The following is a 22,910-nucleotide window of genomic DNA, read 5'->3' on the forward strand; positions in this document are numbered from 1 at the left end:
GTGAGTGTACTGTGGCCGGTATCGAAAGGTCTTCAGCGTGTGTGCGTATGGGTATTCACGAATGTGTGTGTGTGCGTGTGCGTGTGCGTGTGTGTGATATGCTGTATGAAGTGAACATATCAATACTGACAGAGCAAGTCGAGCAGCTCCAGGTCAGCAGGTTGAGAAGAAGAGGCAGATCAAGCTATCATCAATGCGCCTGCATGGTCATTTTCCGAGAGCGTTACGAGAAATCCTCACTGGCTGCTGCAACCCTGCATGAACCACGTTCCTAGGAGCCACGGACCAAAATCTTGGTTTGTTCGTCTGCTGGGATCTCATGAAACCTAAATCCAGTGGCGGGGCAGAAATCGATTGCCGAGCCGAACACGAGGCCACGACGTCATACTCGGCTGTAATTACAGCGCAGCGAGTTCAGCCTCGCTCGTGCCCACTCACCTCAGCCTTGTAGTCCGCCTTGAACTCCAGCGCATCGATCACCAGCGCTCAACTTGATGAACGCGTAACACCCATCACACAATTAGCCGTCCGCTCAGGCTCACACCATGTCATTCAAGGCCGATGGTCCCAAAACTCGCCCCGAGCGTGTCAAACCACCCGCAGACCCAACACCAACACCGCCAACATGGTCAACAAAGGCGGCGTCTCGACGCTCCTCGACTTCCTCAATCTCCTCGACCAGATCCTTCCACTCGGCCGTCTCGGGCCGGTTCTCTCCCACCTCTGAAACACGCATGGTCTCTGCGTCCAACGAGCTGAAAGCACAGGCAAACGCGCTGTTCGCCCGTGCCGAGTACGTCTCCGCGATTTCGACCTACGACCGTGCGCTGGCCGAGTTGCCCCGCTACCTGGACTATGAGATGGCCGTCCTGCAGAGCAACGTCGCGGCATGCCACGTGAAACTCGAGCAGTGGAAGGACGCCGTCGAAGCGTGTGAGGCCGGCTTGGGAGGGCTGGAGCGGGAGATGCCGACAAAGACGAAGAAGACAAAGACAGAGAAAACAAAGACGAAGACAAAGACCGGGCACCAGAAGCGGACTAAGGGGGACGGCAAAATCAATTCAGACACGGAGTCGGATTCAGAAGGGCACTCAGACTGGGGTCAGCAAAACAAGGGCGGCACAGTTGTCGAACTGCCCTCCTCGCTCGGGGAAGAGGACGTGGCGAAAACCCTCGCCGCGCTGTCCCTCTCTGACGCCCGCCGTGCGGACATCACGAGGATCCGTGTAAAACTGCTGCTCCGCCGTGCACGCTCGAGGAGTAGTATGCCGGCGGTGTCTACCTTTGATTCGTTCGGGTCTCCTGGCGGTGCTCCTCCAAATTCGAGTTCGGATCCCACCTCGTCAAAGACATCCAACGGCACATCCTCGACGTGGTCGACCCTCTCAGCAGCTCTGGAAGATTATACCCTCTTGCGCGACACGCCCGCGTACTGGGCCGCTTTGCCGCCTAGCGATCGCAAAACCGTGCAGCTTGCACTGGTGAACTTGCCGCCTCGGATCGAGGCCGCGAAACAGCGCGAAGTAAGTGAGATGATGGGCAAGTTGAAGGATCTGGGGAACACGGTCCTCAAGCCGTTCGGGCTGAGCACGGATATGTTCAAGGTGAGTCAGGGGGAGGGAGGGGGGTATAGCTTGAGTTTTGAGGGTGGGGGAAAGGGTTAGTCGGCGTGACACAGGATAACAGCATAGCGGAGCGTATACCTGTCGCAGATCAATGGTAAAAACGAGTGGATGAAACAGGGCAGATGACTGAGGCCCGAGGGTGTGTATATCAGTGTTACAATCATAGTATTGACTATTGATGGACTGGAATGAATTTCACGGAGGCAAGAAGAGAAGCAGGAGAAGTGAAGTCAAGGAAGGCGCAGGCCAAGGTCTCTGAACATCCCATCACTCACCACCTACTACTCATGATCGCCCGTTCTATCCATAGAGTGAAGTGAAATTCATCAAGGCAAGAAGAGATGAAAGAGAGGAGAAAGGAATGAAGAAGAGAGAAGAGAAGTGAAAGTGAAAGAACATCCTATCATTCACCACTCACCACTTACCACTTGTTATCGCCCACTTTGTCCACAAACATGCATTTGTGTATGCATGGGTCATCACATGAGGCATATGTCTGAAGCGTTTCGCGAAATTCCAGAGTCCTGGGAATGTTAATGTCCTGACTGTACTTCAGCCCGGGGTTCATGTACAGCCAGTGCATGTACTGCGATGACTTGACTGCAGTAGCAAGTACAGGACCTTGCAGCTGGCCAACATGTGGTGTTACAGTATATACATTCGCTCGTAGTAATCGATTGCTGAGGCTCGGGATAGGATATGTACAGTCTTGCTGGCATTGTCATTTCAGTGTAGTTTCATTCTCACCCGCTACTCATTGTGAGCGTAGTTGACATTGCTGAGCGTGTTGTTGAATGTTTTGTGCAGCTGATACGGCCACATCTCGAGCACGGTGCAAGACCACATCCACGCATGGATCTTGAGAGACTGGCTCGGATCAAGCGGACTCGACAGTGTTCATCTGATCATTTCATTGCAAAAGGAAACTATCCTGCTGAGCTGAGCATGCTATCCTGAAGGCTCGAGTATCGTCTGTCTCGGGTCATCGACGCCGTCCTGCTTGCTCCATGCTGACTTGATTTTGAAAATGTACAATGTCCCATCCTGGGTACTGTATGGGGTATCTCTGCGTGTGGGTATCATCGTGTCTCGTTACACATTGCCTCCAACCTGCCTCCCGTGCATGATGACCTCGACCCACTGTGTACCCAAACTCCGATGACCGAAAAGAGACAAGGAAAGGAGAAAGAAGGAAATGAAAACACAATGCCCATTGTCCAAGCCCCTCGATTTGGATCATTGTACATATGAAATAAAAGAAAAGGAAATTTGGTGGGTATCCGTCCGAGCCGTATGCATGCGTGTGTGGGTGGTGAAAAAGAATTCTATGGTGTACAAGGCATTACCATCTCAGTAACGCGTATCGGGTCCTGACGCCTGCGCCGGGTCGATGATGTTGTCCTGAGGACATTGCTCAGTGCTGTGAGAGAAGAGAGGTGACAGAAGTGATGCCGAATGGCCGTGCATGCTGAGAGTTTTACATATGAGATGGTCCCTGGTCCTCGGTCTCATAGGGCGCATCGCCATATTCTTCGGCAGTACCTTCATAATTTTCGGCAGCGCCAATACGGGCATTCTGCTCCTCTGCGTTTTGAAGAAATTCTTCGATATTGTCAAGTCCGTACTCTTGATTTGGTCCGAAGCCATCGTCTTGCGCGTGTGTCTCCGACGAAGTAAGAGATGTTTCGCCGAGGTCGGATTCTCTGTAGTTGTCGCCAGGCCATTGAGGTTGTTGGTGATCGATGGTGTTGAGAGGGGACGTGATGGTTGAGGCGCTAGAGTTGTAGCTCGAATGCATGGTACGGCTCTCTGGTTGTGGTTGTACAAGCCAGCTGACAGCCATCTGCTCGCTTGGCGTGGTCGGATCGGGGTATTGGCGGGATGTTCGGGACGGAGAGTGAGTGGTTGAGGTTGAGGTACAGGCAGTCTGTGACTGATGAGGTCGCATGTTTTGTCGAGCCGCATAGCCTTGATTGCCCATCTGTGGGTATTGTTGCATGGGATATGGGTTTTGGAGCATGTACGGAGACTGGGCGTCGATGTTTGTGTATGCCGGGCGCTGACTATTGCCAACCACTGGTCGAGGTACCATGGAGTCGTTCCGCGTCGGGCTTCTGTGGTAAAGATTGTTGATGGGTTGCATGCCGCTTTGGAGGAGGTTCTGTTGGGCGTACCCAGTTTTAACTGGCGGTGCCATTCTTGGATAAGCTGGAGCGGAAATAGCTTGCCGGGAGGTGAGGAGCTGCCGGGCGGGTGTTGTCGTGGATATCTGGGAGGAGGTGGTCGCAGTCAAAGCACGCTGATTCCGACGTTGTGCAGGCACCAAAGCAGACTGGGCTTCAGTCTTGGTGGTTTCGGTCTTTCGCCTCTTGCTTGGGCCCTGCTGTTCATCTCCTGCAACGGCTTCTTTGCCTCGTTTCATCACAACTGCCTTCTGTCCGTTGAGCTTGCGGTTCGAGTCGATTCGCTCAACGTTGGTCTGTGGGTCATCGATGACCTTGAAAAGGTATGGGACATCATACATGTGCTTACACAGGCTTTTGCTGCGTGCCATGGCATTCACAATTGCATCAAAGCGCTGCTCGAAATCCTTGTCCATGAATTTCTTGAACTTGTATTTGTCCGGTTCGTAAGTTTCGACTAGATTGGAGAGGACCTCGGAGCGTTGGATGCAGCGACGGAGAATCTCCCAGCACAGGCACTCGACCATGACATTGTCGTGGATGTGGTTGATGAAGGGCCTCTTGATGTTTTCACCCTCTAAGCACTCCGCAGGCACACACTTGAATGCCTTGAAAAGGACTTTGACGTGTGCTTTCTTGTCTGCTGCGGTTTGAGGGATCGTGAAGTCGGCCTCCTGCTTCAATGGGAGCAGACGCTCGCGGTACTTCTCGGCCTCGAGCTCACTGTCGAAATAGGTAAACGTGTCTCGATTGCCGTCTTGCATCAAGACCACCGAGTTGCTGAGGTCACTCAGCTGGAGAGTGAGGAATGTTGTCACTCCTCGCTGAGCTTTCCCCAGCTGCTCGTGGCCTAACCGCACGAGGTCGGCCTTCTGCTCCGCATTGGCCGCGACCAGAAGCTCCGGGCACGTCGAAGGATCGTGCTGGGCGAACGCCATTGAGGCGCCTAAATAATCTTCCCCTTAGAGAAGAGAAAGAAAATAAAGTTGTTGTTGGTCTTTGAAGTTGGTCAGTCACAGAGAAGGGTGGATGGATGGAGGAGGAAAGTACCTAGTGACCAGCGCCAAGGGCAAATTTTTATCTATTAGGGAGAAGGAGACATATCGCTGCCTCAGATCGAGGGTGTGGCAGTACCGGCTCCTGCTTCACTCATCAACAGCTGCTTCACTCATTAGCAGCTGACGGTGAAACAAAGAATGACTGCGTCTTCAATTTCTTCTTCACAGTGACAACACTTACTTCACTCATGTACTGCCTGAGACAGGCTGATGAGAGCCCAGACCCCTCTCATGTGTCGAGGGGCTCCGAATGTCGCAAGAGCACGTGTACTGTTTCAATTGAAGCATCCCAGAAGTGTTGTGAGATTGTCGGTCTGGGTGGGCGGTATCCATCATGCTCGTCTCGAAATTGCGCCTCTGAGGCTCATCTGCTTGCGGAAGAGGATGAGTAGCCACTGTGCTTCTCTCGTCGAAGTCATAGGCACTGTGGTCTGGTCAGTACATGCCAGGATGATTGGAGATGCGCTTACCTTCGGCAATGGGAAGTCTTCAGTCTTCGTTCGAAGATGGAGTCACAAGGTAACGAGGTGATGTTACCAACAGGTTGCAGATCCTCTCAAGGCCTCGAGGCTCTGTGCTGAAGAGGATTCTTCAAACATACAGAGCCTCGAGGCCTCGAGAGCGTTGTGGTAAGTGGTTGTTGGACTGTTGTGAGTCTTTCTTTGTTGAACAATTGTGCGTCTGTCTTTGTGAGCAGGGTGAGGGCATGAAGAACAAAGGTGTGAGAAGAGAGACAAAGATGCGGAAGAAGCAGAGATTTATAGGCCTGAGAACGTGGGCCAAGACTGCGCAGCCACGGCGGAGGCACGGCGTCGACCAAGCGGATCCTTGAAGAGATGAATGGTAAGTACACTCGCGGCTGGCAACGACATCATCGAGAGCAGGTGACAGCTGGAGGATGACCGCGTGCGGGTGAAGACTGCGCGAACGAAGCAAGGAGCTTCTCTCCAGCCAGAACACAAATGCCAGGACGCTTATCTTGCTGGAGACACGTCGACAGCCACATTCGGAGCTGAATGCAAAAGGACCAGCGGTGCACGGTGTTGTGATCTGATCATTGTTCGACTTTGGTGCTCAGGATCTGTGGCACAAATGGTATGCGTTTGGCGTGAGAAACCGACGAAGCCCCTAAGAGGCACAGTGTGCAGACTGTGTGCACTGGATACTGGACAACGTCGCCGTGATGCTGATGAGCTTCAACGACTTAGGTACGAAGTCAAGGGGAGAATCAAGAGATGACAATGAACCAAAGAATGACAGAAGCTGGGCATAACAGAAATGGGACGTCCCGCAACTGGCCTTCACATATCCAGGATTCCACAACCGACAATTGGACATTGAAGATCGATCAAGGTGACAGAAGCACGTCTGCATGCATCACGACTGATTGCAAATGAGAATGAGACGATATGAACGACGAGGACGACGTTGTGCTAAAGCCAATAATGCATTTAAGCTTAAATTGGCCAAGCAATGAAATGAATGGATGGCGGCCGGACGATGATCCACCCGTTCTACGAGGTGCTCATGCCCTTCGACACCAGGATTGATACTTGGGGTTTGCAAGGTCTACACCGATATAGAAGACAACAGGTTGTGGTCTCCGAAGATAATCAGGGAATATCCCAGAAATCCCAGCACCTGTGAGGGTGGACGCTACGTATTCCACACCAAATCGATATGAACGACGGGTCGAATTAATTAGGCTGCAGCTATCGGCAAGGTTGAAGCAAACTGTCAAAGTCACGTTGATTAAGCACATTCGAGACATTCGGATCACCGGATCATAACGTCCATATTTTCAGACTATAATCGGGTGCTAGCCCCTGGATGCTCTCTTCATCATCTGGTGGAGTTAGATGGCGTTGACCAGATGAAGTAGCAACCACGCCCCCGAAGGGATGCATAACCACACTCGACACCGCATCTTTGGAAGATGTTAGCACAGACTCGGATTAATGCACAGGAGAACTCGCTCACCATCATGACCTTTGAACTCGAGCGCGGGAGCAACGGAGCCTTCGTGTTGGTAAGGGTTGTTCCACATCCTAAAGAAGCCGTCAAGTCCACCAGCCCAAATCTCATGGCTTTTTTGATCGCCTGTGGCCATAGCATCAAAACCTAATCTTTGATTTGTTTCCGCATTCCGGCCTTGGAGCCATGACAGCAGTTGCCCCGTTTTACGGATATCATAGAGCATGATCCCGTCGCTGTTTCTCTCTGCAATGTACAAGTACCTTCCGCATGGACTCCATGAAACCTGCGTTACTCCGGTTCCACCAATCTGCTCGTCGGCAGATGTTCCCTTGACTGAGAATACACCAATGCAACTGCCTTGTCCCATAGCATCGTAAAGACCGACGTAACGGCTATACGTTCCCGCGGCTAAGAGACCGCTAGACGCATCAACGGCCAAGGCGGATACAATTCCTCTCATGGTCGTGGCAACACTGTAGTCAGTCCCCTTCCTCTTTGGGCCGGTGGGCATCGAGGCCGAGGGCCCTTCCCCTGGCCGAGACGAGTCAAAAATGGAGATCAAAGATTCTGAGCCGGCAGCGAAGCGACCGCCTGACCTGCTAAAGAGAAGCGAATGCGGACTGATAAATTCCTCAGTCATGGGATTAACCAAGGGATAAGAGCAGATCAGATGGCCGGTTAATGCCGAGGTCAACCGGATCGGGTGGTCTCTCGTTGACGATAGAACCAAGGCGGTAGATGTGTCTTGCAGGCTGAAGAGCGGGTACCCTATCACAGCGTTGACTGATTCGCTTGATTGAATGGTGCAGTAAGGCGAGAGAAGACGAAGCTTAGGTGTCTCGTCGAGGAGATCGGCTGGCCTTCCACAAAATCAGAAGCTTGTACAGGAGTACGAGAGGTTGTACTTACACAATGTATGTCTGAATCGAATTATTAGAGAGACTAGCGATCAGCGATGTCCCATCTGCGCTCCTGCCATAACATCAGGGAGCCGAACTAACGAGCTTGGGAGTGCATATACCTACCATTGCACATTTCTGAAGAACGCCCTGTCCCTGGAAGGGGCCCCGGTATCAGCGTCGGCAGGATTCAAGGAATTAGCTACACATTTTAGCCGAGAAGTGGTCATGAACCCTTCAGCCATTCTGGCCCTGCGTATTTTGGACTGCCGACTCGGTTTGCAAGGATTCAAGCATGGCGAAAGCGGGCTGGCAGATGTAATGCAAGCAGGACAAATTGCGAGCAGATCCAATTCTCGATTGTGATTCACATGTCCAGCCGAATATCAAGAGGTCTCAGTGTCCTTTCAGATCCACACTGAAATGTGCAGACAAAGAGGAGCTTGATTGATTGACTGTGATTGACGAACAAAGAAGGGCATCATGGCTCTATTGCGCCGCCGTAATGCGTGAATACGACGAGTCATGCAGTCCAGAACCGCAAATATCCGTCGCGCGCATCGCGTCGGCCAGCACCAGGAATTCCAGCAATACGACAATTCTCATTTCCAACACCCCAGCACTACCAACACCCTGCCTCTGCGATGTCACTCTTCGGTGGTAACACATCTAGGCCTACTCTAGGACTGAATCTGGGCACCAGTCAGCCGGCGCCCGGCTCTACAGCATTGTAAGTACTCAAGCGCTTCCTCCAGGGCTCCTTGATGAAAGTCAAAATAGCTAAGAGGCCCGAAGCAATGCTAGCCAGACTACACAACAGCAACAACAATCGGTAGGGGCCAACACCTCTACGATAGGGTCTCAAGCACAGATTGACATCGCCCATTTGCGCTCGACGACGAAATTCGACCATCTCACCCCAGACCTACAGCGAGAAATCGAAGCTGTTGACACCCTCATCCTCAATCAGATAAAACTCGCGTCAGAAGTGGCAGATCTTCTTCCCACCGTCATCGCCGCTGGAGAGACATTACCCAGTGGGGTAGATTTTGTGACCCAGAAGTTGGACGAGCTGGAAGCTGGACTAGGGAACGACGCAGAGGCGATCGTCGCAGTACGGGATGGCGATGTCAAGAAAAACGAGCTGGAAGCGAAGTGTGTATTTCGCGCTATTGACCGGCTGAAGATGCCACGTCAGTATCAACAAGTCGTACACACTCCCAACGACAACTTGAATGGCAGCAGCGTCTATGGAGGAACAGGTCTCAGTGGATGGTGGAATAACCCGCAGACATTAAGAGGAAGTGTCCGAGGAGTCCATGCGCAAGGCGACAAGATCCAACTGCCTGGCGAGGAGGCGGAGGATGTTCAAGGTCCTAAGAGTCTGGTTGAGCTCTTCAACAATCGGGCCAATGAAATGCAAGACGCTATCAAGGGCAACCGACAGCTGCTGGGCCAGATTGAGGATTTCGTGCAAGGCTTAGAAGGGAAGGTGGTTGGTAAAGAGAGGGAATTGAACGATCGACTCACCTACGGCGACCGGAATGGCGCTGCTTTCAGTGAACGAGATCATCAACTTCAGCTTCTGCGGTATGTGTTTGGGGAAGTTCAGCGGAGTCTCTACGATGTCGCCGATAAAGTGGGAGCCACAAGAGATGAGGTTGCACAATTGACCATTGGGAGATGATGGCCGGAACGGTGTTAACATATCAGCGGAGGTGATGTGGCCTGATGAACCACGGCCATCACACACAACTTTGGAATCAACGCTTTTTAAGCATGATAGTGTTGCGGCTCGCCTTGCACAGGTCCAATCGCACTGGATTTCGTGGCAAAGGCTCGTGGCCTAGCAATATTCCACAAACGGCAGTTCAATTCCCAGAGACCGATCTGTCGATCGGCATCTTTCAGTCGGTTGCGAACACGGCAGCAGCTAAGACCGCGAGCTTCAAATGCTTATGAGCATCTTAGGGCGCATTTTGCGCATGAAGCCGCGTTCAGAGAGTGCTACGAGAAGGAGGTTTTCTGATGGACCACGGATTTTGAGAAGACGCAGACGAACAGTCGAGTATTCCAGCTTCTGCTTTGTTGGACGACAGGCGTGTGTATGATCTTCGCAGAAGAGGCTGAAGACACACGGTCCCGAGCAGACGGGTCATCGCCTGATACCCGGAGTGGGCACAAGATCCGCGGGACGACAAAACTGTTGATGATGGTTGCCTCCCAGGATATACGCTCTGAAACACACAATCCTCCGAGAATGGAACTCTATGTTTGCCATTGCACTGCCGCTATGGTTCAGCACCATAGATGATCACATGCCATCTTACCCTATATAGCTTCCGCCAGGCTCCAAGCCGTCTAGTCAGGCACCAGCGTCGCCTCAGGGGCAACCAGGCAGATCCTGAAAGGAAAAGTAGATTGCACGGGGGCATCTTCCACCTCCGGTCAAACTCTGGCTTCATGGTGGAGTCGCTTCTGACCTTATGACTTCATTCTCACCTCTGCAGGTGATGTCATGCGTGAATGTTTCAACCACACATCCACCACATCATCTACGACTATTTACCCCTTCACCATTGCCTGTCACTGCTCACTTTTACCGGTACAGTTCGAAGACCGCAATAAATACTCAGTCGACATAGCACGAACACCCCTAATCGAAAAGGACATACAGCCACTATCAGAACCGTCTATCTACAAGTCTACCCACTCTCAACCACCCCTCAATACAATTTAAAAACCCCCACCAGTACCACCATGTCCGGGAACTCCAGCGTCGGCAACAGCAACGTCTACGAGGCAGGTGACCAGCGCACCGAGCCGGCCTCAAAGCCCGGTGGCTCTTTCGGCGAGGAAGGCACGAAGAACTCGCACCAGGCGAACGACTCGAGTAAGTGAAGAACGGTTTTTTTTTCTTTTTTTGCATTCTGCCACTTTTGAAGTTGTGGTCCGTCAGTACGGTGCTGTTCCGTCAGTCACTCTGTCGTGTGGTGGTTTTCATGTCATGGACTATGAATGCGGCCACGGCGATATCAAACTCTTGTGGAATCAACGTTTCACCAAAGGAGCAGAGGAAAGACATGCTAGCAACAAGGCATCATGCTTAGAAAGCTCAAGTAGACCACATACGGAACTGTCAATCTCTGACACCACAAATGGTGGAACACGAAGGGAATTCCAATGGCCCCTACCCTCCACTATTTACATGCTACATATGTGTCCTGCATCCCACCCCAAGTCTCTAACCAGCTGACAAATCCCACCCCCTCTATAGAAGACGAACGCTCCATCGCCAACCGACTCGCGACCGCGGAACCGCAAAACGACAGCACCTCAGGCAAAGCCCTGAACGCCGAGGCCAAGGCCGGCCAAACCGACGCGACGGCCCCGGCCAGGATGCACGGCAACGAGCCCTCACGCGGCGCCCAGATCGACAAGGAACTCCAGGACGAGGAGGCCGCGATCATTGCCAAGAAGGATGCCGCCAAGGGGAGCAAGAAGCCCGGCGGGACGGGCGACATGGCTGGGAAGAAGAACTGAGGTTTTGACCTTTGCGAGGGTCGCAGCCACGCACGGATGGAATGCATATGATCTGATCATTCATGCGAGGTGACGCGTTGCGTATGTCAGTCAGGCTGAGAAGCTGGAGGGAGGGCATCAAAGCGAGGCAAGCCCAAGTTGCAAGCGGGTTATGAGGGATTCACACGCCCATATTCGGTAGATTCGTATGCGCATGCACATGCATATGGATACCACAATGCATAGATGAAGCGTTTTCGAATGCTTAGGTTAATTCATGATTTTCTCAAGTTCGACGTACCGACGTGGAGATGGTCATGCCTATAGATGGTCCAACTTTGACCTTGCTCGTCCGTTCGTCGGAAATCAGGTGTAGAGAACTTGATGGAATGGCTTTGGTCTTCGTCTTCGTCTCTGACATGCCTCGTGTCTACAACAACACCGATCACATGGTCGGTAGGCGTTTCGTAGACCGGGCTGTCCTTCGCAAATGCAAATCCCGAGAAACACACGGGGCGAGGTGTGCGCGCGCTATCTGCTTGCTGTGTACTGCATCGATCATAGAATTCGCTCCCCCTGCCTGCCTGGGGCTCATGTCCTGTGTACTGTATAATACTGCTTTACTCCATTCTGGATACGCACAAAATCAGACATCACGACCTCTGCCTTTCCCTTTCTCTTTCCCTTTCCTGACGCTCCAACTCCCGCTTCACAAGCCTGACACTCTCGTCCATGACATCGCCACCGACCCTCCACGACCGCAGCACCACTTTCCTCGCCCGCATAATCTCCTCGGCACGGGCCCACCGTCTCCGCCAGATCTCGATCTTCTTATCGTAGGGGGCGCCTTCGGTGGCTGCACTAGGGGCGCCCAGCTGGCCCGTCCCGCCTCCAGGTAAATTGTATGTGTCGGAGCCGGTGGCCCAGCGGGCCGCAGCAGCGGGGTAGGAGGAAAGGTTTCGGCGAATGGGAAGGGGTGGGTTTGGTCGGTGGTCTGAGGACGAGGACAAGGAGCTCGAATCGGACGTACTGGAAGGTGCCTGCGAGCGGATGGCAGGGAGGGCGTTGTATGCGGAGGAGATTTGGCGGCGGGCTGACGCCACGTAGCCTTCGTCGTTATGCGAAGACGTAGTACTTCCAGATGTGGCTGTGCGGGAGAGAGGTGGAGGCGGTGCTTGGTTCTGGCGGGCAGAAGAGAAAGGTGCTCTTGACGAAGGCTGAGATTGCGGCGTAGACTCTGCGCTGTCGGGACTCACGCTGTCAAAAGGTGTTCGCCCAACTCGACGGGGGGCAGGCGGTGGTGGCGGAGATTTCTTTTTCACGGCGTCTTGGGCCTCGGTATCTGAAGAAGCTGATAATCTCTCATGGTTTGTAGGAGGTGTCGGTGCTTGAGTTGAGAAATTTCGCAGACTTGACGGTTTCTTCGGTTTGGCTGGCGGGCCGTTCGATTTGCCATTTGTATCAAGCTTCTGCAGGTCATCCGAGTATGTCGAAGACTTGGGTGAACTTGGTTTCGCGATCGGATCGTCAGTGAAGTCGATGAGGTCTCCCTCGGCTGCCCTAGGATCCGCTATCGACTTCGGCCTTGTAGGCAGAGCGGGCCTACTCGCCGAATCATCGGCACGCGCGTCGTCTGACGACCGACTAACTCGTCCTTCCCTGGTGATCATGGAGTCAGGAGGCGTATTGGATATCGCTTGGTCGAAAAAGCCTTTCTTTATGGGTGTGGTCACATCTCGAATGAATACACCAAGTATCCGCCCGGGGTGCTCCAGCACAACATCAGTGTACACTTCCAGATCAGCCTCTCCACTGTCGCCGACAAGAATAAATTTCCTTTCAGGAAAGTCCTTCATGATCCGATCCAACGAGCCACGTTTCTTTTCGGCTGCGGGCTCGAATATCCCCTGCAGCATTCCGGAATACTGCTTGAGGTGGAAGGAGCCAGGAGGCAGTCCAGCAAGGGAGAAATAACTCCGGAGTAAAGGATATAGTTGCCACGGCGAATTGGAAACGTAATGCAGCTTGACGCCCATGTTAGCCAGTTTAGTATACCACTCCTTGACGCCCTTAATGGTCAGGTCAGACAATTCCCGAATAAAGGTATTCTTGAAGATTTCTCTGGCCCCATTCCCAATGGCCGAGTGCTTGATGGTGTCGTCGATGTCACTGATCAGGCTCACACCGGCGTGGTCTGTGATGATGACGTCCTCGACTGCCGACAACTTTTCCGACGCAAGAACCCTGACTTGGTCAGGAATAAAATCAAGAGCAGCTCGCAGATTGAAGTGACCAGAATCATCAGTAGTCACAGACTTGGAGATGGACTTTTCCTTGTTGTAGAAGAAGACGGTAATCGGCACATGCGCTGTGGGCATAGACATGAACGGTCCCAGTCGAGTCAATAGTAGTTCATTTGCGGCCGCCAGCTGGTCTCGGCTCATGTTTGCAGGTTCGCTCCAGGATTGACGCTTAATCACGGATTGATGGCTCGGGTCGTCATCGTCGGTATCTGCATTTGTATTGAGTGACCGCGTTGGCGAATTCGATCTACTACCGGCCGGAGTGCCGCCTCGAGAGACGCTCGAGCTGTAATCTCCCCTGACTGCGGCATCCGCCTCTCTCTGTCCACGCCGGGCGATACTTTCGGCTTCTCGTGCGGCGAGCTCATCCTCACGCCGGGACGGACTGTCGTCAGAGCCTGCACGGTCGGCAGGCGCCAGACTCGACGATCTTGATGTCGTCGGACTGGGTGTAGGTGCGTATATTCCGCTGAGTCTTCGCGCCACGGCTACCAGAAGGCGATTCTTCCTGTTCAGGGGACCTGATTGAGGGGAATAGATCCAACCTCTCACGTCGACGTCGACAATGGCATTGGCGTCCTCGTACTTTTCCCATTCTCGCTTCCAGTAGTCGGCATCTCCACTGCTGTGTGGCGTCTCCAGCGACTCGTGTGTCCCAGGCTGATATCGAGCTTCTTCGTCAGGCCGAGTCTTCCTTTTCGTATGTTTTCTTGCATAGCTAGGGAACAGGAGCATTTCCTCATTCCCACTCCTCACAATCTCGGCGTCAGGCCAGTCTCTCGGCACACCTCCATCGCCTTCCTGGAGTTTCTGCTGGATTTGTGCCTGGTATGTCTGTCTTAACTCGTTAGCCGCCCTCAGGTAGCCCTTCACCCTCTCCCTCCTCGCGCCGGGCACGCGTCCGCCGCCATAGCTTGTCATGTCTCCGGCTGAGACTCTTGCGCTAGGTCTATTTGTTCCTCTGAGTTGGCGGCCACCACCATGTTGTGACTGGCCATACAAAGCCCGCAGGATGCGGCTCTTTGCCACCCGCCGGCGCAAGAATGATGCAATGCGACTGCGCCGCAGCCTCCGAGTAATTATCGAGACAATGTCTCTGCGAGCTTCTTTACGCTCTTGCTTCCGTTGTTGTCTGCGGAGGATGGCCCGATAGATGCCGTACTGGGCTCGCAGGCGCAATTGCGGGATAGTCTCGTGACGAAACCCCAGGTAGCGTTCACGAGCACGACGGTGGGTGTTTGGGAACAGGTAGCGGAGGAGGGAGAAGGTGTTGCGGGATCCCGACAATCCGCGGAATGGAGGAGCCACGGTGATCAGGAAACAGCGGCTGACAGGGACGTTCGAGTGCCTCAGCAGGTTGAAATGCTGGAAAAGCACAAGGTCTAAAGTGTAACCCAGGGAAAGATACGAGTGGTGGGCAGGTTGGTTGTGTGCTGTCCAGTCGCTTTACTGTACAAAAGTGCGTCATAGTCACACAGCCAGGGACGTGCCCTACCAAGGTTGTCCAGGTTGCGATTCCAGCTCCGTCCATAAATGTAACGCAAAGCTTCCCGAGATCAGTTCTCCGAGATCAGACTCTCGTACCTATTTCTGGGACTTCTTTCACCTGTTTTTGAGTGCTTCTCTGGCCACATCACACCGGACTCCGACACGCGATATCGGCCCGTGGACTTCAAGACTTCGCTCCGCAAGGGGTAAAGCGCTGCAGGATTCTACTGCATCGGCAGCAGCTTACATCCACGAACATGGTACAGTCCCCTCTCTGAGCTTCGAAACCATTCAGGGTTGCTAGCAATCCTCGAAGAGAATTTCTCACGCTTCGTTGGCTGTGACCGCAGGTGGAGAGATATGTGAAAGGCACTCGCGTAACTCATGTACTAATTCCAGGACAGTCCCGTACATCGGCCGGCAGGTTTCAAGTGTGCTGAATGTGAAAGCTACCTGTCACTACTTCAGTTGTCGAGTCACGGATCCCGGGCCACCCGTTGCTTGACTCGGTTTACTGAATATACCAGGTACAGTAGCTTGAGTCGAAGGCGAGAGCGACGGATCGCCGAACGACTCCACCGTTCTGTAAATCCACTTTCACCTCCATCTGGCAAATCTCCCAAGGTATCGCCGGTATATGCAAGGGTCTTTACATTTGCAAACTTCCTGGGCGGTCTCATTGTGACAGCCACAAGTCAAACCACTGAACAATTCCCCTCAGGCTCTCCTCCTTTGCATATCCTGCCAAACTGTTAATACGGAAAATGAACCAGTACCCCTGAGAAGCTGGCGAGTACATACGCTCATATGAGCTATCCAGATTGCACCGAAGCGCGAACCCGTGCTCGACGCCCGAAAACAGTTGCAGGTTGTAAGTCTTCTTTTCATTGCGGAGGATGTCCACCGCCGTGTTGCGGGCTTCCGTCCCAAAGGTATGGTCGGTCTCGGCGCACGACAGGAACAAAGGCTCTGGACAAGCGCATCAGTTGATGCGGCGAACCAACAGGCCTTCAAGAGCGGCCGGCACTTACTCTTTAACTGCCGGAAATGGTGCTCTTTCAGAAATGCCGGGTGGGCGAAAGCGCCAGCGGCACAGATATCTCGGGCGAGCTCATTGCACACGTACGGCGCTCCGAAGCAGTATCTGCTGCCTGATTAGCTACGTGCTGACATGAAGGTGGACATGAACGGAAACACACCCTACACAAGCGTACTTGGTCGTCGGGCTGCCGAACTGTGCCTTCACGGCCTCGACCCATTTAGGGGTGACTTCGTCCGCGACGGCAGTATGCTTCCTCTTCCAGGCCTCATAATCAAAGCCTGGAGCCGGATCGTTTTTATCCTTGCGGTACTTCCACACGGGATCCTACAGTATCTGGATATCAGCATCTTGAGCGTCCCAGTACAACCATGGCCACGACCACAGAGAAACCGGAACTCAGAGTGAGACCAACTCCTCGAAAGTAATCCAGCCCAATAGTCGTATAGCCTGCATCAGCAAACCCATCCATGACTAGGAAGCCATTGTTGAAGAATCCCCACACGTCAGGGAAATAGAGGATGATATTGCCGTTGTTCTTGCCTTGCGGAGTCGATATATATGTCTCGACACCAGCGACCGTCTCGATCCGACCTCGCGGCTCTCCTTGATGCAGCGAGCCCTTCAGACAACAGTCGGCCGACGGCTTTGCGAGATAGCCCTCCTTGTCTGCCATGGCTTGGTGGAACTAGTCAGAAATGTAGGCCGGACAGGTAACAGTGGCGTACTACCAATGTCTGTGGCTCTGTCTCTCGAGGTTCTGTGGTCTCAGCAGTATCTCTGTACGCTTTCCTCCTCATATAACACGATTACGCCATACATACGTCCTGTACAGAATACGCTACATGCTGGATGTGCCGCGGCCGGCCACACCCCGCGGCTAATCTACAGTTACACAGTACCGCGACTACGAGCCCAGAAGACCATCCTTCTCCATGCAGCAGATTGGAGTCGGCGTGGTCACCTCGAGCGGGGAAACAAGGCCGCAACCAGCGTCACCCAGTCAGCATGCACGAGCATGCAACTGTACGAGTTACAGCATCCTTGAGATCCAACAGCCCGCACGGAGTAAGCCGGCGGGCCGGCCACGCAGTCAACCCCGGTCGGTATTTTACTGTGGCACGGTCGGCTTGCTCGGCACGTACTCGGTATTCAGTCTTGGGATCTACACACTGTATCAAAAGTACATTCCCACCAAGTGGCTGTTCGGGCCACGAACTAGTCCATGTCTGTACAGCACAGCACCACTGTCACCACTTACAGCACGGGCGTTTGGATGGTGAAATCATCCTTCCCGCAAACGGACTTCACGGCAACCCCCGGGTATGGTTGATTGCTACGTACTTTACCTTCGCATCACACACTCCGCAAGCGCTGGGTCTTGTGACATGATATGACATGCTGTCTCGATGCTATTCAATTAGAAGGAATATCGACTTCCAAATGTGAGGACCTTGCGTCGCAGGACGGCCGTGAACGAACTGCAACCTAGTACCTAGTCCTTACTGCTCCCCTCTACCTTCTGTACTCCCAAGCAACTACCCAGTCACGAACCAGGGGACTGCTCATACAGGTATCCCTATCCATATTTCAGTCAATCCATCCCTTCTTCCGACGAAAAGCACGTAAACATTTAGTCTTCTGTATTTCTGGTCATCGATGGCTCCATTCGACTTCACCGGCGACGTGGCCATCGTCGCGGGTGCGGGCTCCCGTCTACCAGGTGCGTAATGCCTACGGGCCGGGGTGGTCGTTATCACAAGTCTGTGTGCACAATAATTACCACAATATACAGTACTGTCCATCTTTGCATAGAGACAGACATACAGCCCACACAGCCACGCCCATAACATACATCCTCCGTCCGCTAACCGCGTGCAGGCGAAATCGGCAACGGCCGCGCCACAGCCATTCTCCTCGCCCGACAAGGCGCCAAAGTCGCCCTCCTAGACATCAACACCGACTGGGCCGCCGAGACCAAACGCATGATTGACTCCGCAGGCGGCACCAGCGTCGTCATCCACACAGACGTGACGGACGAGGAATCCTGCAAGCGCGCCGTCGCGACGACGGTATCCCACTTTCAAGACACTCCCATCCACATCCTCGTCAACGTCGTGGGCGTAGGCGGTGCAATGGGCGACGTCACAACGCTCGACCTCGCCGCCTGGGACCGCGACATGCGCATCAACGTGACCAGCATGGTTCTCATGGCGCGGCACGTGATTCCCGAGATGCGTCGCAGCGGGCGCGGTGGCGTTATTGTCAACATGTCCTCCGTGAGCGGGCTGCTCGGCGGTAATCCTTCCTTGCTGTACCCGACGTCCAAGGGCGCGGTGATCCAGATGACGCGCGCCATGGCGGCGCAGCATGGCGAGGAGGGGATTCGTGTGAACTGCGTGTGTCCCGGCATGGTTTATACGCCGATGGTGCGCAGAGGGGGGATGAGTGAGGAGATGAGGCAAGCGAGGCGGAACCAGAATTTGCTCAAGACTGAGGGCACGGCGTGGGATGTCGGGTATGGTGAGTTAATTACCTGTCCCTAATTACGTTGCATCACGCTCTCTCTCCCTCTCACTCACTCACTCACTCCCTCCTCTTCGCTTCTTTCTGTCTTTGTCTGTGTGCGTGTCGCTCCCCAAACCCTGTGTGGGAAAAGTATGGCTACATTCTTATCAAGTGCGCTGCTGATACTCTCCCTGTTACTGTAGCCGTGCTGTTCTTGTGCAGTAAAGAGGCGAGATGGATCACTGGGCTCATCATGCCCGTGGATGGCGGGACCACGGCGGGCAAATCGGTGGGCGATCGGCCGGCGCTCAAGGCTGACGTCCTGGCCGAGGAGATGACGGGAATACCTAACAGTACCTAGCAGTGAGTGACACAGGTAGCCAGAAGTCGAGTGATCTGGTGTGAAGTTTCAAGGGTACTGTAGCGCAGACTATGTTCGAGGTCAGTGGTGTAAGAGTCGTGCCCGAGTTCAGGGGTGTAAGAGTCAGGCTTCTTTCTGTATGGCGTTGAGCGCGGAGCGTAACGACCCAACTACGGATCTTAGCTAGCTAGGTACACAAGGTAGCAATTATGTACTGTCCATACGCACTCTGGTGCGTAGCTCCAAGAGCAGCGCGGACTATGTTCGAGTTCAGCGGTGTATAAGCCGGGCCTCTTTCTGCAGGGTATTTAGCATAACGATCCGATGACGGATGTTAGCTACTTAGGTACATAGCATTTATGTACTATCCACAGGTATTCTCCTTCGTCTTCCTCTTAATTCGATCTGCTTCCTCAGGCATACTTGCCCACAAACGCAATCAGGGCATTATCCACCTCCTTTGGATGCGAGGCCGACAAAAAGTGCGCGCCACCGTCAACGGTGATCAGTTCCGCAGAGGGCGAGTTGACGAACAGCTTGATTTCCTCCTTGGCGTTCGCTACGCTGTAGACGACATCGTCTGTGCCCTGTATGGACGGTTTCACATTAGCATCACCTCGCGTCGTCTAGGCAGCTGCTCGGGCCACGCTTGAATCTCCAGGCACACTCACATGCAACCACATGACCGGACACTTCACGTCAAACAGCCGTCCATGCAACCCGTCTCTGTCTCGCAGGTTGATCGCCGCCATTCGGGCCCTCCTCCTGCCGTCATCGCCCTTGTAGTTCTCCTGGATGGTCTTTCGCCAGAAATCGCGCGTCTCCTGGGGGCAGTTCTTCCCGAACCCGATATCGATCAAAAAGTCGCAGTACGACAGGTCGGGTTGGAAATCCGGGGTATTCGTCTTGGAAGTCCATGCATTGACGGGTCCGCTCACGTCCTTGACGCCGTCCCAGCAGCCGAGATCGCGAGTGCGCTGGGATTCATAGTCCAGGGACGTGCCCAGCGGGATTATGCCTACAATCTGATGTGGCAAGACATGTCAGCGCTGACGAGGGCAGATATATAGTAAAGGGCCGACACTGTACCTTCTCAGGCGCCAAAAGTGCCATTCGCACCGTGATCCAGCCGCCCTGACTAGTCCCCAACACGAAGGCCTTCTTGATGCCCAGCGCGTCCATGACTTGGATGTTCATGATGGCCGTGTCCCAGTAGGTGAACTGCTCGGATTTGGTGCGCGTCTGGCCGTGGCCTAGCAGCTCGATGGCCACGAGGTTCATCTTGTCCGTCAGTTCCTTGTTGGCATACTGTTTCTGGTACAGCTCCGACGAGGTCGTGAAGCTGTTGACAAGGATCAGTGTGGGCTTCGATGGGTCATAGGGATGGGGTGACTGGTATGCGGCATCGATGCCGCCCAGGTGAGGGACTTGGACTGTCTTGGTGTTGGGCATGTTGAAGATCTGATTGCGTCTGTGTCTGAACTCGAGTAGCTCTGCTCACTTTACAGGGAGATTTCGAGATGCTCACGACCCGACAGACCGGTACCGCGAGATCAAGCCATCTTTATGTACGCATCCCACCTGACGCGGGGACCCAGCTTCTCCATTTCATTCTCCTGAGACGCGTCGTCTACGACCGGATGAGCGCGAGTCCCCCGCATCTGGGATGATAGTGAGCCGAGCGAACGTTTGGTCATTGCGGATCCGCTTCGGATGTTGTAACCTTGTGCTCCGTTGAGCCAGTCGCGGAGGTTTCGGCGAAAGCGCATGATGAGGATGACGCAGCAGATTTGCTCGAGAATCGTTGCCCGAAGAGGGGGCACAATTACAAGCCGGGACTTGTCCGGCCAGCGGCCGAGATGCTGTAGGCTCAAGGTTTGCCCAGTCTTTCTGTTTGCCTATGTCAGCTTAGCTCTCACGATTGAAGCTGCAAGACAAAACTCTACTACCTGCAAGTTCGGGAAATCAACATATGGAAGTGGCAGTTTTTGGAAGGATATACGATCCGGTGTCAGATGTCTTCTTGTTTCATGCAAGGACCTCGAGGCGGATGGAGTGCGACGTGTTGTGATTGGAAGCGTACTCGCTCGCCTTGCGCTTGCTTCGCTTGTTATTCTCGGCACTCGAGTGGAGAGACTTCATAAGGGCGCAACGTCGACATTCTTCAGAACGCTGGTAGCCGGGCGACCGAAGCTTTATCAGACCACGATAGACATGCCATGATGAGCTGGAGACAGAGTGTTGAGGACTGATCTCAACAGGAGCAATACACAAGGGGGAATATCTGAGGAGGTTATCGCACGGTAGGAAAACTGATTAACTGTTGAGCGCGTTGTGCATCGAGAGTACACCTCTTGGTAGGGCGTTGAGCTGAGGTCCTCCGGCACCAACAGGACTCCCAACAACCGGGACAGCGTCGTCGCAAAAACTCTACCACGACCTCTACTCGAACAGTAGAAGTGTGGTATTGTTTGTTTGTGTGTTTGATTGGGCTATATCCGGTGGTGGCAAGCCAACCCGGTCTACTCCCAACTCGCGGATCTACCGCCGATTTGACTTGTCAAGTATGCAACCATTATGTTATTTCTGTGCCTTTCTTCCACCAGTGGCTTCTGTTTTCGTTTGCGAAGGAGGAGGAGGGATCGAGGAGGGTCGGATTGTCGAGCAACGGCGGGATTCGAACAGAGGAGTTGTCGAACAATTCGTCTCTGACTCGCCTTCTAGCCCGGCGCTAGTTTGACCTGAGCCCGGGAGGATATTGTTGTCAGAAAATGAGAAGATATAAAATATCAAGAACATCAACCGAGGTGGTTTATTAGATGGGCAGTGCAGTGAAGGTCATATTATTAGCCGAACCACGTGCTTTCGCATCAGCCTGACATGAAGTGATGGCTTGCAGGTACGCAATTTTACCGCACGATGAAGGGGAAAGGGCGAGCTCTCTATGCAGACGACGACAGGTGGTGCAAGGATCTTGGGAGAAAGTGGGTTTGATTCGTTCTGTTCATCTCTATCCTGTGCTTTTCGCCCTGTCCGTCAGTTGACTCTGTTGTCCTGTTCAACCTTGCAATCAATGCCCTCTTCCTTTTCCCATGTACAAGTTAGTCGTATGTGCAATCGTATGCTGATTTCATCGTAATAAAACATCAAGTGCCATCCGAGGCATCATACCCAGTGTGTCCGACCCGAAAATGAACAAAATATTAGTATGTTATGTGATGGGTATCAAATCGCGATAATAGAAGTGTCGTTGTACCTGCTGGTACCTGTCCGAGTTCATCAACAAAAAACAAACAATCTGTACGGAGGACAAATTCTCAAAGGGTATCTCAAAAGATAGCCAAGCCAGCACATGCTGCCGCTAGTATCATGCCGGCAGATGATCCAAGCTTGTTTGCCGCTCCGGTGAAGCCCGATGCAATTGGAGCAGCTGGGGTGGACATCGTGGTGCTGGGACGCGCCGAGGAGCTGGGCCCTACAACTTGCCAAGTCCTGCTAGTGGTGGTGTTGGATTGAGGAGTCTTAGAGTGGCTGGAAGGAGCAACTGGCGTAGACGAGGAAGTTGTCATTGTGCTGGTCCAGTCCGCCCAGCCAGTCGACGAGGAAGTTGTGCTGGAAGAAACACTGCTGGGGCTCCAGTCAAGCCAACTGCTTTCAGAAGTTGTGGTCACTGGGGCGACGGGAGTGACTGGGACCGTGGTTGAGGACGTAGTCCAGTCAAGCCAACTGCTCTCTTCGGGAGTTGGAGTGGCAGAAGATGTCCAATCAAGCCAACTGCTCTCTTCAGAAGTAGGAGTCGCGGAAGATGTCCAGTCAACCCAGCTGCTCGTTTCGGGGGCTGGAGTCTCAGAAGACGTCCAGTCAGCCCAACTGCTCGTTTCAGGGGTTGGAGTCTCAGAAGACGTCCAGTCAACCCAACTGCTAGTCTCTGGAGCTGGTGTCTCAGA

At 53.4% G+C, this 22,910-nt stretch overlaps 9 protein-coding genes across 9 annotated transcripts; 4 read left to right on the forward strand and 5 right to left on the reverse strand.

Moving 5' to 3' along the window:
- Positions 1-545: 545 nt before the first annotated feature.
- A1O7_08150 (uncharacterized protein) lies at positions 546-1,664 on the forward strand (the record flags this gene model as incomplete). Its single annotated transcript, XM_007762144.1, has 1 exon — positions 546-1,664. One exon carries the CDS (start codon positions 546-548, stop codon positions 1,662-1,664), a length of 1,119 nt encoding a protein of 372 aa, XP_007760334.1.
- A 1,438-nt stretch (positions 1,665-3,102) lies between these two features.
- On the reverse strand, positions 3,103-4,746 carry A1O7_08151 (uncharacterized protein; the record flags this gene model as incomplete). The annotated part of the gene is made up of 1 exon (XM_007762145.1): positions 3,103-4,746. The coding sequence occupies one exon, from the start codon at positions 4,744-4,746 to the stop codon at positions 3,103-3,105; it is 1,644 nt and encodes a 547-aa protein (XP_007760335.1).
- Positions 4,747-6,650: 1,904 nt separating this feature from the next.
- Positions 6,651-7,987, reverse strand: A1O7_08152 (uncharacterized protein; the record flags this gene model as incomplete). Its single annotated transcript, XM_007762146.1, has 4 exons — positions 6,651-6,793; positions 6,847-7,703; positions 7,753-7,815; positions 7,869-7,987. The coding sequence occupies 4 exons, from the start codon at positions 7,985-7,987 to the stop codon at positions 6,651-6,653; spliced, it is 1,182 nt and encodes a 393-aa protein (XP_007760336.1).
- Positions 7,988-8,386: 399 nt separating this feature from the next.
- Positions 8,387-9,429, forward strand: A1O7_08153 (uncharacterized protein; the record flags this gene model as incomplete). The annotated part of the gene is made up of 2 exons (XM_007762147.1): positions 8,387-8,472; positions 8,538-9,429. 2 exons carry the CDS (start codon positions 8,387-8,389, stop codon positions 9,427-9,429), a joined length of 978 nt encoding a protein of 325 aa, XP_007760337.1.
- A 1,073-nt stretch (positions 9,430-10,502) lies between these two features.
- On the forward strand, positions 10,503-11,285 carry A1O7_08154 (uncharacterized protein; the record flags this gene model as incomplete). The annotated part of the gene is made up of 2 exons (XM_007762148.1): positions 10,503-10,635; positions 11,020-11,285. The coding sequence occupies 2 exons, from the start codon at positions 10,503-10,505 to the stop codon at positions 11,283-11,285; spliced, it is 399 nt and encodes a 132-aa protein (XP_007760338.1).
- Positions 11,286-11,917: 632 nt separating this feature from the next.
- A1O7_08155 (uncharacterized protein) lies at positions 11,918-14,488 on the reverse strand (the record flags this gene model as incomplete). The annotated part of the gene is made up of 1 exon (XM_007762149.1): positions 11,918-14,488. The coding sequence occupies one exon, from the start codon at positions 14,486-14,488 to the stop codon at positions 11,918-11,920; it is 2,571 nt and encodes an 856-aa protein (XP_007760339.1).
- A 1,243-nt stretch (positions 14,489-15,731) lies between these two features.
- Positions 15,732-16,770, reverse strand: A1O7_08156 (uncharacterized protein; the record flags this gene model as incomplete). Its single annotated transcript, XM_007762150.1, has 5 exons — positions 15,732-15,796; positions 15,857-16,024; positions 16,087-16,199; positions 16,255-16,421; positions 16,510-16,770. The coding sequence occupies 5 exons, from the start codon at positions 16,768-16,770 to the stop codon at positions 15,732-15,734; spliced, it is 774 nt and encodes a 257-aa protein (XP_007760340.1).
- A 983-nt stretch (positions 16,771-17,753) lies between these two features.
- Positions 17,754-18,963, forward strand: A1O7_08157 (uncharacterized protein; the record flags this gene model as incomplete). Its single annotated transcript, XM_007762151.1, has 3 exons — positions 17,754-17,817; positions 17,976-18,617; positions 18,806-18,963. The coding sequence occupies 3 exons, from the start codon at positions 17,754-17,756 to the stop codon at positions 18,961-18,963; spliced, it is 864 nt and encodes a 287-aa protein (XP_007760341.1).
- A 413-nt stretch (positions 18,964-19,376) lies between these two features.
- A1O7_08158 (microsomal epoxide hydrolase) lies at positions 19,377-20,415 on the reverse strand (the record flags this gene model as incomplete). Its single annotated transcript, XM_007762152.1, has 3 exons — positions 19,377-19,550; positions 19,635-19,988; positions 20,053-20,415. The coding sequence occupies 3 exons, from the start codon at positions 20,413-20,415 to the stop codon at positions 19,377-19,379; spliced, it is 891 nt and encodes a 296-aa protein (XP_007760342.1).
- Between the last annotated feature and the right edge of the window lie 2,495 nt (positions 20,416-22,910).

This window comes from Cladophialophora yegresii (assembly GCF_000585515.1).
Source record: "Cladophialophora yegresii CBS 114405 chromosome Unknown aczIN-supercont1.6, whole genome shotgun sequence".
In the NCBI taxonomy this organism is placed as follows: domain Eukaryota; kingdom Fungi; phylum Ascomycota; class Eurotiomycetes; order Chaetothyriales; family Herpotrichiellaceae; genus Cladophialophora; species Cladophialophora yegresii.